At 31.9% G+C, this 18,199-nt stretch overlaps 1 protein-coding gene across 13 annotated transcripts in view; it reads right to left on the bottom strand.

Annotated features, from left to right (window-relative positions):
- LOC139521193 (ras-specific guanine nucleotide-releasing factor 2-like) overlaps positions 1-18,199 on the bottom strand; it is a 168,687-nt gene that overhangs the window by 102,911 nt on the left and 47,577 nt on the right. For 8 of the 13 annotated variants that reach the window (XM_071314533.1, XM_071314534.1, XM_071314536.1 and 5 more), the window contains exons 2-4: positions 17,765-17,803; positions 7,659-7,765; positions 5,629-5,776 (exon numbers count right to left, since the gene is read on the bottom strand). In XM_071314533.1, coding sequence (XP_071170634.1) covers positions 5,629-5,776; positions 7,659-7,765; positions 17,765-17,803 — 294 coding nt within the window. The remainder of the gene's footprint in view (positions 1-5,628; positions 5,777-7,658; positions 7,766-17,764; positions 17,804-18,199) is intronic. The other 5 variants (XM_071314544.1, XM_071314546.1, XM_071314542.1 and 2 more) reach the window with 1 other exon arrangement.

The raw sequence follows: 18,199 nt of genomic DNA, 5'->3' as shown, positions 1-18,199 counted from the left end.
ATGCATGTTTTAACATTGTTTTCTGTCAGTTTCATTAGAATGGAGAAAACAATATCATATTTCAAGCTCTGACGGCATCAATTGGTGATTTGATGGTAGCAAATACAATTACAAATCTCAATGTCATGTGATGATTTTGACTGAAACCAATGTCATGTGACTTCAATGACAGACATTATTGTTAGTGATGACAATTACAAATACCAATGTCATGTGAGCACAATGACATACCACAATGTCATATGATGGCCATGACAAACCTCATTGTATCGGGTAATGTAATGGCAATGACAAACCACAATGTCATGTGATGACAATAACAAGCATCAATGTCATATGAGGACAATGAAAAACATCAATGTCATCTGATGGCCATGATAAACCATAATGTCATGTGATGGCAAAGACAAACCACAATGTCATGTGATGGCAATAACAAACATCAATGTCATGTGAAAGCTATGCAAATTTTAATGCCATGTGATGGCAATGACAGTCCACAATGGCATGTGATGGCCATGACAAATCTCATTGTATTGTAATGGCAATGACAAACCACAATGCCATGTGATGGCAATAACAAACATCAATGTCATTTGATGGCAATAACAAACATCAATGTCATGTGATGGCAATGACAAGCCACAATTTCATGTGATGACAATAACAAACAGCAATGACATTTAATGGCAATGACAAACCACAATGTCATGTGATGGCAATAACAAACATCAATGTCATGTGATGGCAATGACAAACCACAATGTCATATGATGGCCATCACAAACCTCATTGTAATGTAATGGCAATAACAAACCACAATGTCATGTGATGGCAATAACAAACATCAGTGTCATGTGATGGCAATGACAAACATCAATGTCATCTGATGGCCATGACAAACCTCATTGTAATGTAATGGTAATGACAAACCAAAATGTCATGTGATGACAGTAACAAATATCAATGTCATGTGATGGCAATAACAAACATCTATGTCATGTGATACAGTAACAAAAATCATTGTATTGTAATGGCAATGACAAACCACAATGTCATGTGATGGCAATAACAAACATCACTGTCATTTGATGGCAATAACAAACATCAATGTCATGTGATGGCAATGACAAGCCACAATTTCATGTGATGGCAATAACAAACATCAATGTCATGTGATGGCAATGACAAACCACAATGTCATATGATGGCCATCACAAACCTCATTGTAATGTAATGGCAATAACAAACCACAATGTCATGTGATGGCAATAACAAACATCAGTGTCATGTGATGGCAATGACAAACATCAATGTCATCTGATGGCCATGACAAACCTCATTGTAATGTAATGGTAATGACAAACCACAATGTCATGTGATGGCAATAACAAACATCACTGTCATGTGATGGCAATGATAAACATCAATGTCATGTGATGACAATAACAACAAGAATGTGTCCTCAGTACACGAATGCCCCACTCGCACTATCATTTTCTATGTTCAGTGGACCGTGAAATTGGGGTAAAATCTCTAATTTGGCATTAAAATTAGAAAGATCATATCATAGGGAACATGTGTACCAAGTTTGAAGTCGATTGGACTTCAACTTCATCAAAAACTACCTCGACCAAAAACTTTAACCTGAAGCGGGACAGACGGACGAACGGACGAACAAACGAACGGACGGACGGACGCACAGACCAGAAAACATAATGCCCCTCTACTATCGTAGGTGGGGCATAAAAATCATTGTATTGTAATGGCAATGACAAACCACAATGTCATGTGATGACAATAACAAACATCAATGTCATGTAATGTCAATAACAAACATCAATGTCATGTGATGGCAATAACGAAAATCATTGTGTTATAATGGCAATGACAAACCACAATGTCATGTGATGACAATAACAAACATCAATGTCATGTGATGGCAATAACGAAAATCATTGTGTTATAATGGCAATGACAAACCACAATGTCATGTGATGACAATAACAAACATCAATGTCATGTGATGGCAATAACGAAAATCATTGTAATATAATGGCAATGACAAACCACAATGTCATGTGATGGCAATAAAAAACATCACTGTCATGTGATGGCAATGACAAACCACAATGTCATGTGATGGCAATAGCAAACATCAATGTCATGTGATAGGAATGACAAACATCAATGTCATGTGATGGCAATAACAAACATCATTGTAATGTGATGGCAATGACAAACCACAATGTCATGGGATGGCAATGACAAGGATCAATGTCATGTGGAGGCAATAACAAACATCAATGTCATGTGATGGCAATGACAAACCACAATGTCATGTGATGGCAATAACAAACCACAATGTCATGTGATGGCAATAACAAACATCAATATCATGTGATGGCAATAACAAGAATCAATGTCATGTGAAAGCTATGCAAATTTTAATGCCATGTGATGAAGCTGGCAAATGCCAATGCCATGTGATGGCAATAACAACCATCAATGTAAAGTGATGGTAATAGTTTTTGTAGCCTTTTCAATCAAGTGATATCAGGCCTTAGCAGAGGTTTTCTGAATAAATAGCTCAAAGTCAACCTACTCAATATTTGGATACTGCTCACTGAGAATTTTCAAGAAATTTCATATACAACAGATTTTATATTAGAAATATCAGTATATACCAATAAAGCCTGTGCTGGGATTCCCATATCATTTATAAAGTTAAAACGGGATAAGTGTTAAGCAACCAACAATCAATCATAAGCTGTGATAGATGTTAACTTCCCTTAATTATTTCTGCTAAGTTATGAATTAGGACCTTATTAAGTTGTCTTCTAGAAGAAAAAATCACATGATGAGTTGAACTTAAATAAATGACTATGCTGTCATATGATAAGTACAATTTCCTTGTTTTTGGACAAGACAATCTTCTACGGCTTATCATAATATCAATATCTCTGTGACACTGTAACAATGTATGTACTTTGGCGTTTTATTACCACTAATATGATATTGTATCAAAATCAGTTAAAGTGGAGTTGATCATCAATTCCTCATTTCTGGACAATAAAAATAAATCAATATAGGAAATAAATCTTTTAATCAAGATTGAATCCTTAACATGTTGAGAGCAATACTCTTTCTGTTAGACAAAACAGTTACTTTGATATCAGATGGGTTTTATGAGGGAAATGACTTCAGAATGGAATTACAAATACAGTGAGCTCTAGGGGTAATCATCATTAAGACGACAAACAAACAACACAAAAACTAGATGACATCTTCAGGTCAAAATAGTCTTCTAAAACACATGCCTTCATTATATGTTAAGCCTTTAACAATACATAAAGATTATAAATAAATTCAAACGATGTAAATTATAATGTCCATATTTCAGCATCCTTTAGACTGCTTTTCTGAGAAAATTTTCATCTTAATTTATTTGTTGGAGTTAACTAAAGTTCTCAGGTTATCTTAGTTTAGGTTTTATTCTATATGTTGCAGACAGTTTAATTGTTTTGAAATAACACTTTGAAAAAATAAGGTTTCATTTGCCTCATTTCAAATACTTCTACACGCAAAATTAGTTTTTAATCATCAGAAAAGCCTATATTGATGTGAACTAGCATCAGAACACATGCCTTTATATTTTTTCTCCTTCTAGGTATTACATCATATACCTCCAAGTCGTTTATTAGATTTACAAACTGCAATTTGCTAAAATAATCACACTAAAATTGTTAAAAAAAATTGTAAGATTTGAGGCACTTAACTCAAATGTATTTTAAAACTTATCAAATTTGCAAAGTTAAATACTGAATCTATTTTCAATGTCAATATTACATTGGGATTTTAGTTAAAATAATAGTTAAAATAATTCATTTCCATGGGTTATGCAGCAGTTAAATTACAAAAAAATTATACTAGTACACAAAACACTTACTGCTAACCTGAAACACGCTGATGCACTATCATAGAGTGCAATTTTCATATATTATATAATATATATATATATATATATATATATTCACAGTGTCTCTGTTACTCCATTACATGTTATTAAGGAATAACATACAAAATGTGGTGCATACTTAAAAATACTTTGCTACGCAAGTTATTCAGTGTGCACCACATTTTTTATATTATTTCTTCATAGAAAAAATATTAGTCATTCCTTATTATTTAATTCTATGCTGAGTAAATCATGAAAAAAACGTTGTTGAAGTCACTGCCAATTGATAAAACAAGTGAAACTGCAAGCTACTGCTCACTGATGATACCCCCGCCGCAAGTGGATAATATTAATAGTGTAAAAATATGCAAGTGTTCGGTAAACAGGAAGTTGTCGAGTGATGAATCTGAAAACGCATCACACGGTATAGCTGACTTATATAAATCCTGAAACCAAATTTCAGAAATCCTTGTTTGTAGTTCCTGAGAAAAATGTGACGAAAATTTTCAACTTGGTTATCATGTGTAAAATCATACAAGTGTTCGGTAAACAGGAAGTTGTCGAGTGATGAATCTGAAAACGCATCACACGGTATAGCTGACTTATATAAATCCTGAAACCAAATTTCAGAAATCCTTGTATTGTAGTTCCTGAGAAAAATGTGACGAAAATTTTCAACTTGGCTATCATGTGTAAAATCATACAAGTGTTCGGTAAACAGGAAGTTGTCAAGTGATGAATCTGAAAACGCATCACACCGTATGGCTGACATATATAAATGTTGATACCAAATTACAGAAAGGGTGGATGTGTAGTTCCTGAGAAAAATGTGACGAAAGTTTCATGAGACGGACTGACTGACGGACGGACGGACTGACGGACAGACAGAGGTAAAACAGTATACCCCCCCTTTTTTAAAGCGGGGGTATAATTATGTTTATGAGCTGATAGACAAAACACTGTCAGCCAATCAGAAGACGTGTTACATCCAAAATTAAATTATTATTATTTGGCCATAATGATTTTTAAATAGGACTAGCTATTCCTAATTTCCGGAAAATTTTCCTAATAATTTCAAAGTTTGTTTTATAAAATATTTTATGTAGAAGTTTTTAACAAAGGGATAAAAAAATTCATCAAATCTTATTTTTGTATCTTTTATGAATTTATGGTTAGCAAGGAACACTAGCTGTCAAATGATGGAATGACAACAAATTAGTCCCCATCCATAAATAAAGATCACAACCAACATTCTATAAAAAGTAAAGACTTCTTGGTTCACTCAGTATGGTCATGTTTTGCTTAAAGTACAAATCATTATAGGACATTCAAGATTAATTGATTACTGGTTGCTTTATGCCCAGTGACAAATCTTTCATGCTTGTTCAGTATGACAAATAATCCCTATGAGGACATCCAATGTAACCATGTGACAAACAATGAAACCATGTGACACATGTAATTATGTGACACCAATGTAACCATATGACACCCAATGTAACCATGACACACCCAATGAAACCATGATCACCCAATGAAACCATGACACACCCAATGAAACCATGACACACCAAATGTAACCATGTGACACCAAATGAACCATGACACACCCAATGAAACCATGACACACCCAATGTAACCATGTGATACTTAAAGCAGCTGAGACTCACCTCTGTCCTAATTTTTTTAACCTCCTGACCGAGTTCTTCAGTCTGTTGGACATACTGCCATTTTGACTGTCTTTCACTGTCAAGGATCTGTAGGAGGTGGAGATGTTTCTGCTCCAACTCTTCTTTTTGTTCCAATACTTTACTATATCTGAAAATATAATTTCAAATTTAACTTTTTTTGAAAGTTGGGATTGATATTCTAAAATTCAGGAAATAATTTGAAACTTAAATTAGGAATGTATCTCCCTAATGCATATATCCTAATTCTGTCACAGTTTGGTTGGAAATTTGGTCTTGTTTGGTTTTAATACCCTTAATGTTAATACTAGGTTTTGAATTTGCAAATATTATTGCCTAGAGTCATTCTTTAATTTTTTACTAGAGGCCTGTGTTTGTTTCTTTAATATTTTGTCATGAAAGTAAACGACATTATTATAAATTATATCATTAGTTATAGCTTTCTCAATTGAATTGTTTCGTATTTTTCATGTCTTGGCCTATTCGGTATGGGTTTTCTCATTGTTGAAGGCTGTACTGTTGCCTATATTTGCTTATAACCACTTTATTTGAACTTTGATGGATAGTTTTGTCATTGGCAATGATACCTCATCTCCTCACTTTCAAATGGTGAAGTTGAAATCATCCCTTCGTAAATTTTACGGACGCCATCACGAGTTGGTTGACCGTTATGGAATAACCGTTTCACAAATGATATTGGATATGTTCCTTATGTCGTAACTACAATCCCCTTCCCTTTCATGAATGTGACCTACCGAATTAGACTATTTACCGGATTTGTAATCACATAAGCAACACGACGGGTGCCACATGTGGAGCAGGATCTGCTTACCCTTCCAGAGCACCTGAGATCACCCCTAGTTTTTGGTGGGGTTCGTGTTGTTTATTCTTTGATTTTCTATGTTGTGTCGTGTGTGCTATTGTTTTTCTGTTTGTCTTTTTCATTTTTGGCCATGGCGTTGTAAGTTTGTTTTAGATTTATGAGTTTGACTGTGTCTTTGGTATCTTTTGTCCCTCTTTTATGTTTGATGACTAAACATGAAATGACACCTAATTCACTAGTTATAGTATATAATTTGTTGGTTAAACCTAACACCTGTTTCAGACTTCAATTCAAATCAGTAGCAAAAAATTTGTCAATTAGACAAAGAATTCCACTCAAACAGCTGTTATGTACTGTCTTGAAATACTAGTGAGGTGCAAGTCATTGCTCAAGAACAACAATAAATTGTTCCTTTGATATTTTTAAGTGCATGCAGGCATATTGTGTCATGAATACATGCATTATATAATCCTTTTTTTTTCATTAGTGATGTTGACTGCCCCACAGAGATGTAGCACAAACCAATTACAATGCAATAATGAGTTGTTAAGTACACAATTTATTGCACTTCATACTTTGTTTTGTAGTATTTACCATGTGTTGCATATAAATAACACACAATGCATAGCATAAATCGTAACTGTTTTGTAGGGTCAAAGATTGAATTAATAATATATGTACTCACAGAGCCCTTTTAATATTGTCACTCTGTTTTTAGTATACTCACAGTGCCCTTTTAACATTGTCAATCTGTTTTTAGTATACTCACGGTGCCCTTTTAACATTGTCACTCTGTTTTTAGTATACTCACAGTGCCCTTTTAACATTGTCAATCTGTTTTTAGTATACTCACGGTGCCCTTTTAACATTGTCACTCTGTTTTTAGTATACTCACAGTGCCCTTTTAATATTGTCAATCTGTTTTTAGTATACTCACGGTGCCGTTTTAACATTGTCACTCTGTTTTTAGTATACTCAATGTGCCCTTTTAACATTGTCAATCTGTTTTTAGTATACTCACAGTGCCCTTTTAACATTGTCAATCTGTTTTTAGTATACTCACGGTGCCCTTTTAACATTGTTACTCTGTTTTTAGTATACTCAATGTGCCCTTTTAACTTTGTCAATCTGTTTTTAGTATACTCACGGTGCCCTTTTAACATTGTCAATCTGTTTTTAGTATACTCACGGTGCCCTTTTGACATTGTCAATCCATGCATTGCACTCGGCTTCTGTATCTGTCCGCAGATCATAATGTCTCTGGCCTTCATTCTTGTAAGTTATTGTAAAGCAATACTGAAATAAAAATAAAAATATCTTTAATTTAATTTAATTTGAAAGTTGTTACCCATGAAATAAAAGTAAACTAAATTTTCTTAACTGTGTGAAGGGATTGCTTCCTTTGATTAGTAAATACCTTGACAGCCCTATCCAGTTGAGCTAGGGCAGTACTTTTATAGCTCAGTTGGTTAGAGCACTGGTCACCAGAGAGATACTGGGCTTTAGTCCCAGAGGAAACCATGTGATTTTCTAGTGAGAATCATAATTTCCAGTTACATTTGGTGCCCAACTAAAAAATCCCATGGTGGTTAAAAGAGATTTATCTTAAGTTATGGTTTTTATTGTGAAGAGTGATAATTCTATCTCTGGTAAATGATATGTTGTTCTTTCATGGTTTTTATTGTGAAGAGTGATAATTCTATCTCTGGTAACTGATATGTTGTTCTTTCATGGTTTTTATTGTGAAGAGTCATAATTCTATCTCTGGTAACTGGCATGTTGTTCTTTCATGGTTTTTATTGTGAAGAGTCATAATTCTATCTATGGTAACTGATATGTTGTTCTTTCATGGTTTTTATTGTGAAGAGTCATAATTCTATCTATGGTAACTGATATGTTGTTCTTTCATGGTTTTTATTGTGAAGAGTCATAATTCTATCTCTGGTAACTGATATGTTGTTCTTTCATGGTTTTTATTGTGAAGAGTCATAATTCTATCTCTGGTAACTGACATGTTGTTCTTTCATGGTTTTTATTGTGAAGAGTCATAATTCTATCTCTGGTAACTGATATGTTGTTCTTTCATGGTTTTTATTGTGAAGAGTCATAATTCTATCTCTGGTAACTGATATGTTGTTCTTTCATGGTTTTTATTGTGAAGAGTCATAATTCTATCTCTGGTAACTGATATGTTGTTCTTTCATGGTTTTTATTGTGAAGAGTCATAATTCTATCTCTGGTATCTGATATGTTGTTCTTTCATGGTTTTTATTGTGAAGAGTCATAATTCTATCTCTGGTAACTGATATGTTGTTCTTTCATGGTTTTTATTGTGAAGAGTCATAATTCTATCTCTGGTAAGTGATATGTTGTTCTTTCATGGTTTTTATTGTGAAGAGTGATAACTCTATCTCTGGTAAGTGATAAGTTGTTTTTTCATGGTTTTTATGGTGAAGATTCATAATTCTATCTCTGGTAAGTGATATGTTGTTCTTTCATGGTTTTTATTGTGAAGAGTGATAATTGTATCCCTGGTAACTGATATGTTGTTCTTTCATGGTTTTCAAATATATCTTCTCACTCACAGCTTTTGCATCAGATACATTTCTCTATTAACAAATTTGCTGCTAGTGTATTAGGCTCATATTTCTGTGTGCTCTAGATGAGAAACAATACTGTTTATTCAAAAGTTAATTTCCTAATTACAATGTTGAAAGTAACTATGCATACATATCTAAAATTTCATCACAATTAAAAAGTACATTTGTCCATCAAAGGGTTTTAATCAAAGGTAAATAGCAATTCTATACAGATCTATTTTAAGATAAATAATTACACTGGAAATTAGGTTAATACATTGCTTTAACTGTAACATAATCACCCAAGTAGACTTACAACTTTTTATTTACAATACTGAGCAGTCGAACAATGGGGGAAAATCCAGAGAGAAAAAATATATCATCAATTAGTTGGCAGACTATATAAAGTCTGGTGTCACAAAGGTACTTATGTTGTATCAAGGGAAAGCATGGAGAATACAGCTATGAATTTAAAGTTGATGTCAATGTACTTTTTACGTATAAAACTTCCCTTGATACACTATATCAAATAACAATCATTTACGATCCGGATCAAATAACAATCATTTACGATCGGGAGACTTTAATTCAGTCGGTCTAAACCTGCTCGTTCATTTCCATGGTTATTGCCTCAATATTTAAATATTTATCTCAATTGTACTTTGTTGATTATAGGAGCTCTGATGATAAAGTTGTATTGCTACTACAGTGATGTGTTTTGTTAGCCAAGAGTCATTGCTTTTACATCATTGTCAATTGTATAATGGTTCAAGTGGCAACTTAGGAACATATGTAATTTTCCGTCTCTTAATCTAATTTGTATACAGAATAAATTGAGTTGTTGTACTTCTGCCAATAAGAAATAACTTGTTGCTCAATAATTCTAATTTAGAGTCCATTAAATTGATTCTAATTCCAAAAGAAGACTGGTCAAGCCATTATACAAGCTCTATGATAAATTTGGAAAATAAATAATATTTGTTCACCAAAAAATCAATGAATTCTTCTTACAGCATTTTTTCAGTGCTAATTCAGTAACATAAATCGGTAGTAAATCAAGAAAGTAGTGCAGTACCTTAAGGAAGGATTAGACGTGTTTGTCATTCCCAGTATTTAGTTTGAGGGGATTTCGTAATGCTGATTGAAACACTGATCCTTGTATAATGGATTCTATCATAGAATTGGGTAAACATGCTAAGCTTCTTACAAATCAAATCGATAAAAAAAAAAAAGCAAATAATTAATTTAACTTAACTTTGAAAACTACTTGATAATTTCTTTGATATTTATTCAATTTCTATATTATTCATTCAATTTCTTTGATATTAATCAATTTCTTTGACATTAATTCAATTTCTAAGAATTCTATTCAAGTCCTATATTTTTGCTAATAAAAGATCTACTAATTACATTTTTCTAGATTTTCTATTTATAATGAACCAGTATCAGAGCACTTTCACACAAGAAATGACATTTTTACATACATTAGATATACTAATTGGTACAATGGAAATGCCAATTTTCTAGATATTAGGGTACATTATACACATCAGGAACTTTATAACCCAATAATTGACACCTTACAGGATCCAATAGTATTAAAAGGGACCTAAAGTTCTCCTAAGATCAAATTTGCCTGAAGGAGTTGGAACCTTTACTTCTTGATCATTTCTTCCCTCATGGAAGGAGAATTTTAATAATGGGTCTAAAAACTAATTTTTGTAAGCAAATATATATACATGTACTATCCAAATAGGTAAAGCTTGAGTGTTCTATTCTAAGAAAACATCAACAATATTAGAAAATGACATGAAAATAGTAAGATAAAGGACTTAAAAAAACACAAAAAAGTATCTCAAAAATTAATATTGTTTGCAGCATATTATACATCCTGCCACATCCAAAGCACTGAGTAATGAGCTAATGAAACCCTTGGGGTCTAGCTGTTCACCAGCAAATAACAAAATCCTAGCAACAGATAACAACACAACATGTGATAATTAAGTGTCAAGTTTTAACATATTTCTCATTGATGAAATGATTTCAGAACAAAAATTACACTTCAAGCACTTAGCAAGCTACTATTATGAATTATTAAGCCCACAGAACAGTAATATCACTCGAATCAATAAAGTAACAGTCATCCATATAAACGTTGCTTATTATATTTCATATTTAGCATATTTATACTTTAGACTATCAGTTTTTATTTGAAACCTTTAGCAAATAGAAACATTATTAATTTTTAATAGCCGATTTTTCCAAAAGAAATCATTTTCACATTTTGAGTATTTGATATTTCAAGCTCAGTTGAAGTCTAGCCAATCTGACCTGTATTAAGGACAGGTTACGTGTTGAATACTGGTAAATTATTGTTAATATTGGATAATTTATTAAAAACCATAGAAATTATCATAGTAAAGAGTTTTTGATGATAGTTGATATATTTTGCATTGTTGTCACAAGATAAGTTATAAACAGAGATGTTGACTGATCATTTGGTTTAAAGTTTAAACTGATACACCAGAACATATCTTTTGGGAAAAAGTTGTGTTCAATCCCATTTGTGAGTTGTCAAATAGTCAAGACTCCATGTAATTTCACCCTTTTAATGACTTTCCTGAAATTGACGAAATTGAAATGATAGATTGTTTTATCAAAATATGTAGATTCTCCAAATCAGAGACCGTTTACTTTTCATTTAGTCACAAATAATAGCTTTTTTTGTGTTTTTTTCCCCATATATTGGATATATTATTAAGTTCAAAGAATTGACTTATAGGTTTAAGGTTTAAGACCTTATATACCAATACCCCTTTTATATGATTAAAATCACTTTTTAATTTTTTTTTAGTTATCATTTTACGATAAACTGAATTTATTCTTAGAAGTATTCACGTAACTTATGCAATACAGATAAGGTCATATTTTAAAAATTATTTCAATTTTATACGTTTAAAATCCTGCATACTTAAAAGGACATAATCTATCCTAACTATTTCTAACATGTAATTTGAATCTTTTGATACATTCATCCAAAAAAGACGTTGATTTCTGGTGATTATGTGACAATTAAGTGTCTACATGACAAAGGAGGGCAACGGCAAGAAGTTGATTTGTAAACAGTATCTTTCCACAAGATTTCATCTATTTTTAATGAGGATGGCTTTTTTCTAAGGATGTCTTTGTTTCATCTCCACCGATTTACAATTCCCTGTAATCGATAAAACTTTTCTCCGATAGCTTCCAGCCAGTCACATCATTAATAAAGACTCAAGTTGTCTTCCTTCTTCCAATTAAGACAAATGACTGTATACCTGTTTTACAAAGTGTTAATTACAGGGAACCAGAAACTCATGTTGTAATTGATCATTTCTGTTATCTCGGACAGAAAACATTACATATTACATAACAATGTGCAATCTGCACTTAAAAGTATTATACTATTTCACTGACTAACATTTTTTTTAAATATATCTTTCCATATTCACTTCTCAAGGATGATTGTATATCTTTTAATTGTGTAAAGGTTTATGTGCATGCATATTGTATTAATGATGAAAATTATTGACCTGTTTCAAATGTACATTGAGTAATTATTTTTGATTTCATAGACATTTATTAATGTACATTCAGTAATTATTTTTGATTTCATAGATGTTTATTAATGTACATTAAATATTTATCTTGAATCAATGATCATGAAATATATGCATATTAATTATTCATCAAGTAATTTTAGTAATCATACATAAAGCTACAATAAATTATTATGAATGGCTGGACAAATCAATTAAATGCATATATATGATTTAACAGAATCACAATCAAAATTTGTCCCATTTGTAACAAATATAACTTACAAACACAACAGAAGGTTGTCAGCTCGCTTTAACATGATCAGTGTAAATAATTGTATTTTATTTAACTATATCCAGTCCACTCCGTAATTTTTATATGACGATCAGTGAAAGAACTTTTTCGGGATGGTAAAGGGATTTTGCCTTGTGATTTTTGGGGGAATTCAGGATTCACATATATAGAGACTCAGGAAATAGTCAGTAATTTTTTCGAGATATGGGAAAGAATGCTTTACTGTACATTGAATAAACGTCTGTACTGCTGCAGAAAAAGGTACTAAAAACAAGCTAGATTGCAGAAAAGTTACTAAAAACAAGCTAGATTGCAGAAAAGGTACTAACAAGAATGTGTCCATAGTACACGAATGCCCCACTCGCACTATCATTTTCTGTGTTCAGTGGACCGTGAAATTGGGGTCAAAACTTTAATTTGGAATTAAAATTAGAAAGATCATATCATAGGGAACATGTGTACTAAGTTTCAAGTTGATGTAACTTTAACTTCATCAAAAACTACCTTGACCAAAAACTTTAACCTGAACTTCGCACTATCATTTTCTATGTTCCATGGACCATGAAATTGGGGTCAAAACTATAATTTGGCATTAAATTAGAAAGATCATATCATGGGAAACAACTGTACTAAGTTTCAAGTTGATTGGACTTCAACTTTTTCAAAAGCTACCTTGACCAAAAACTTTAACCTGAAGCAGACGGACGAACGGAGGCACAGACCAGAAAACATAATGCCCCTCTACTATCGTAGGTGGGGCATAAAAGCAAGCTAGATTGCAGAAAAGGTACTAAAAACAAGCTAGATTGCAGAAAAGGTACTAAAAACAAGCTAGATTGCAGAAAAAGGTACTAAAAACAAGCTAGATTGCAGAAAAGGTACTAAAAACAAGCTAGATTGCAGAAAACACACTTTTAATAAACTGTTGACACAGAGATAGATATGTCACATATAATGGCAATATCTAAATAAGAAAACTAGGCAAATCATTAAAAATCCATGAACCATGACTTGGGGGTAAATAATCTCCACAAAAAAAACATGACTGGGGGGTAAATAATCTCCACAAAAAAACATGACTGGTGGGTAAATAATCTCCACAAAAAAACATGACTGGGGGTAAATAATCTCCACAAAAATGAGATGTGCAATGTTTATACATCTGCATACCAAATATCATTGACCTACCACTAATGGTTCCCCTTAAACAGACCTTCTCACAAACTAATGCATTGCTGCTACGCTGGAAACATCACCCATAATAATGTATCACTTTTTCAGCATTGTAAGAGTGATTCAAATAGGACAAAAATATTATACACAGGCTAAACATGTAAGAAGATGTGGTACAAGTGTCAACTTTCCATAGGTCTTACATATTAGAAAGAACATGTATAACGCTAAAGAAATTTGCTTATTACATGTAAAATTACAGTGTTCTATACATTAACCCTTGGTGTACTAAAGGAGACATGGCATTATATAAAAGACACGTTTATAGGAGGTGACATGTTTAAAAGGAGAGACATTTTTTAGTGAAAAGAAAATTCCTATGTATCATTTTGTCCCTAATTTAATTTGTTACGAGTGCATGGGAAGCATATAATGATTTAATATCAAAAATAGATTTAAAGTATTTTTAATGACTTTACTAATTGAATTTCAGAGATACTAATTAGATCAAATTGTTTGTAAAGTCTTGGATCGTAGGACCTCTAATGACAATACCATTTCTTATCATCTTATTTGTCAACATCAACGATTTTTCATCTTCTTTGATATTTTTTTTATTCAAAATCATATCGATTCAGTGAAAGAGAAAATGATCGTAACTTTCAGCGGAAATACTACTGTTTGGCAAAATAATATAATGACAGGATTTAGTGAAAGGCATAAATTTTATTGTCAAGGAGCCAATTAGTCCCATAATTCCATATTCATTTCAATAATAGCGGCTTACTCAGGTGTGTCAGACAGGAAATAAGGTCATTATCCTTAACATTTTAGTGTTATAACGAAAGCGACTAAAAATCCAATTTTTGTAGAAACTACATTTTACACTAAAAAAGACCTATCTCACTCGGACTGCAAGTAGCCATCTTGAAAACCTTAGTTATAATAACATGATAAATAAAGAATATTTTAATGGACATATATCAAAGAAAAATTAATTCAACTTAATAATGATCTTATGATACTGTATGCCATATAAAGGAAATTAGAGAAGCATTGATCCAAGGTAGCGCTTCTCATTTTCTAGCTGGTATTAATTTCTATATATATTGCATCAATAAAACCCATTGTTATGCTATGTTAGGCCATAAATTGATGTTATTGGGAATATTTTGTAAGAGGTTTTTATCAATCTGATATGTGTCATACTGTTCTGATGTTTACTTATTTATCTATTTAGGATGTTATGATATTACACTGCTATTATTCTATAAAAGTAAACTGTTTAACCATGGCAAAAATGGAAGAAGTACTTTGTCTGCACTAAACGTCGTAAAGAGCAAACTGATATCATTTGTAGATAGATAATGTCATGCTATCAGAGTGTAGTTCAATGCTTTATCCCATTAAATACTTAGGAAATATCTACCATAAAACATTAGGAATAAAGGAATAGGAGACAGCAAGGCAGCTACTGTAACTGACTGATCTACAAGAATCTAAATATCATACCAAAAACAAAAATACAAATATCAAATCTTTATTAGGTGCAAACTGAATTGATCTTTTGAAAAATTATCAAATTCATTATTTTTCAAAATTTTCCACAACATAACTTGATCAGAAGGTGGAAAACTAGTACCACACTGAAATTATAACTCCATCTATTTTAAGTTATTAAACCTGTCTCATTAATCGTTCCTATGTTTTCTATTATGTAACATGAGTTATTTATTCAAAAGTTCACAATGGACAAGTTAACTCCACATACAAGTTTCTTCAAAATTAAAGTTCCAAAAGGAAGAAAAAGTCTAAAATACTATTTCCTTACTCCAAGAATTATTATGATCTGATCCTGTTATAGCAACAGAAATAGAATTTTTATTCAAAAAGGAACAATCTAATTATTATAGCTATGTTTACAGTGGTGGATCAAGGGGGAGGGTTCCGGGGTTGGAACACCCCCTTTTTTTTTTTTAACTATCAATGCATTTGAATGGGAACATAAAATTGGAACCCCCCCCTTTTATCCTGGGTTGGGAACCCCCGCTTTTTAAAATGGCTGGATCCACCCCTGGTTCATTACACCAATGTTTCAATTTCACGTTGTCAAAGTGAACCTAATGGCTCATCATCAATGGCAAGGTCAAATTATTGCAATGTTACATAAAAGGCAATGAAACATTAATAAATAATACAAAAGAAAACCTATTTCACTGTGTAATTTATCTCTACGAAGTTATTTTTTCTCCTATACATAATAAATAGAAACCTTATTTCTTGACTCGATTTCACCTTAGAGCTATTAACCTGAAGATTACAATGGAGAACTTTCTGCTCTTACTAAATAAGTCTTATATAAGTCATTATTTATTACTTATTGAAAATATACTGTTGGCTATACGTTGAGTCATAATATTCTTAGACGTGAATAAAACTTGTTAGGTTTCTCTTAGAATGATTGACAAAAATTAGTCCTTAAACAGCCGTTGAAAATATCTGCATGTAAAAACATACTTCCATTCTGTTATATTTCAATATGATAAGGGTTCTATGATGCCAAACTTACAATCAATAATATCTAACTATCTAGGTGGTATGAACTAACAAGGTTTCCATTGATAGTTATGTAACATAAAAGATGATATAAAAGAAACACGTCTTCAATCTCCCAGCCTGATTTAGCCATCAATGATATTTTAAAACAAAACTGAGCATTTTATCACATTTTAGAACAATTAACATAACTGATAAAACATTTGTTTCCTTTTACATGGAGCCAATAGTCTGCAAACTGTTACTGAAACAGCTTCCATTCACAATTACAAGTTTGGTGTATTAAATTTTCAATTATTGCAGTTTTCTTTTCATTTTGATAGACACAAAGACAAGGGAGCATGCAGAGATTCAATTTGGTTTTTACAATGTAAAATGATTTCCTTGTGTCTGATTAAAAGTTTCAAAAAATGTTTTTTTTTTTTCTAGAGTTATTATATTCTTCTTCCTCCCATAGACACCCCTCATTAGTATTGTTAATTCATAAATCACTTAATACTAATGCATTATTCATTACTTTTAATTTTCACTTGGAAAAATTTGGAAAAAAATGTATAGTTGTTCTTTTTCCATTTTTATGCCACTATAATATAATAACTTGCATTATTATACCTCATGTGTATATGGTCTGTTTCCCGGCCATTATTGAAATTCTTGACATTAATATTTGTATATATTCTGAGGCATACTGAATGTTTTATGGAGGGCACAAAACTTATACAGACAAAAGATCAAAACTATATGATGAAACGGCAGTATACAATCCTAAATTTGGTAAGAGTGGTTACCATGTATATTACATGCAATGTGTGCTCGAATGTCGTTGCTGCATGCAATATACTTACGAAATGTGCTTGTGTGTTGTTGCTACATGTATATTACATGCAGTATGTGCTTGAATGTTGTTGCTGCATGTATAATACATACAAAATGTGCTTGCCTGTCATTGCTGCATGCTAAACTATGTGATTATAGTGAAACAAACACTAAATTATGTGATTATGTGATTATGTGATTATGTGATTATATGATTATAATGATATTAACACTCAGTGCAATAATAGAATAATTGTAGATTTGTGCACAGTGCTATGATATGTTTGCTTGGTCTCACCTCTAACTTGTAATTACCCCAACCTGGGTATGGACCTGTCTGTAGTAGAGAGAAAACATGTAGAATTAGTGGAAAACCAATCTTATTATCGACAGTTATAATAAAATTCTGAATGGTCAGTTGGAAAGATTTCATTATTAATGTATCTGCTGAAACATACATAAAGTTATAATAATTGTTCAAACTAAAATTTTGTGATTTATTTTTCATATTTTTTTGGTAATTTTTAGTTTTTATGGCCTTTTGTGAACAAACAATAAGAATTATACTAACAATCTATTTGAATACATTCTTCAGTACATATACTGTCATACTGTTTACCATTCTCATGTTTTAAAGAGTAACATAACTGCACTATCTCCTTTTTAAAATTCAAATTCAAGTGAGGTCACTCTTTATTTGGTCATGTTCAGAATATATATTACAGAAGTAATT

This window comes from Mytilus edulis, chromosome 4, assembly GCF_963676685.1.
Source record: "Mytilus edulis chromosome 4, xbMytEdul2.2, whole genome shotgun sequence".
NCBI lineage: Eukaryota > Metazoa > Mollusca > Bivalvia > Mytilida > Mytilidae > Mytilus > Mytilus edulis.
This window is presented reverse-complemented; position numbering and strand designations above follow the sequence as displayed.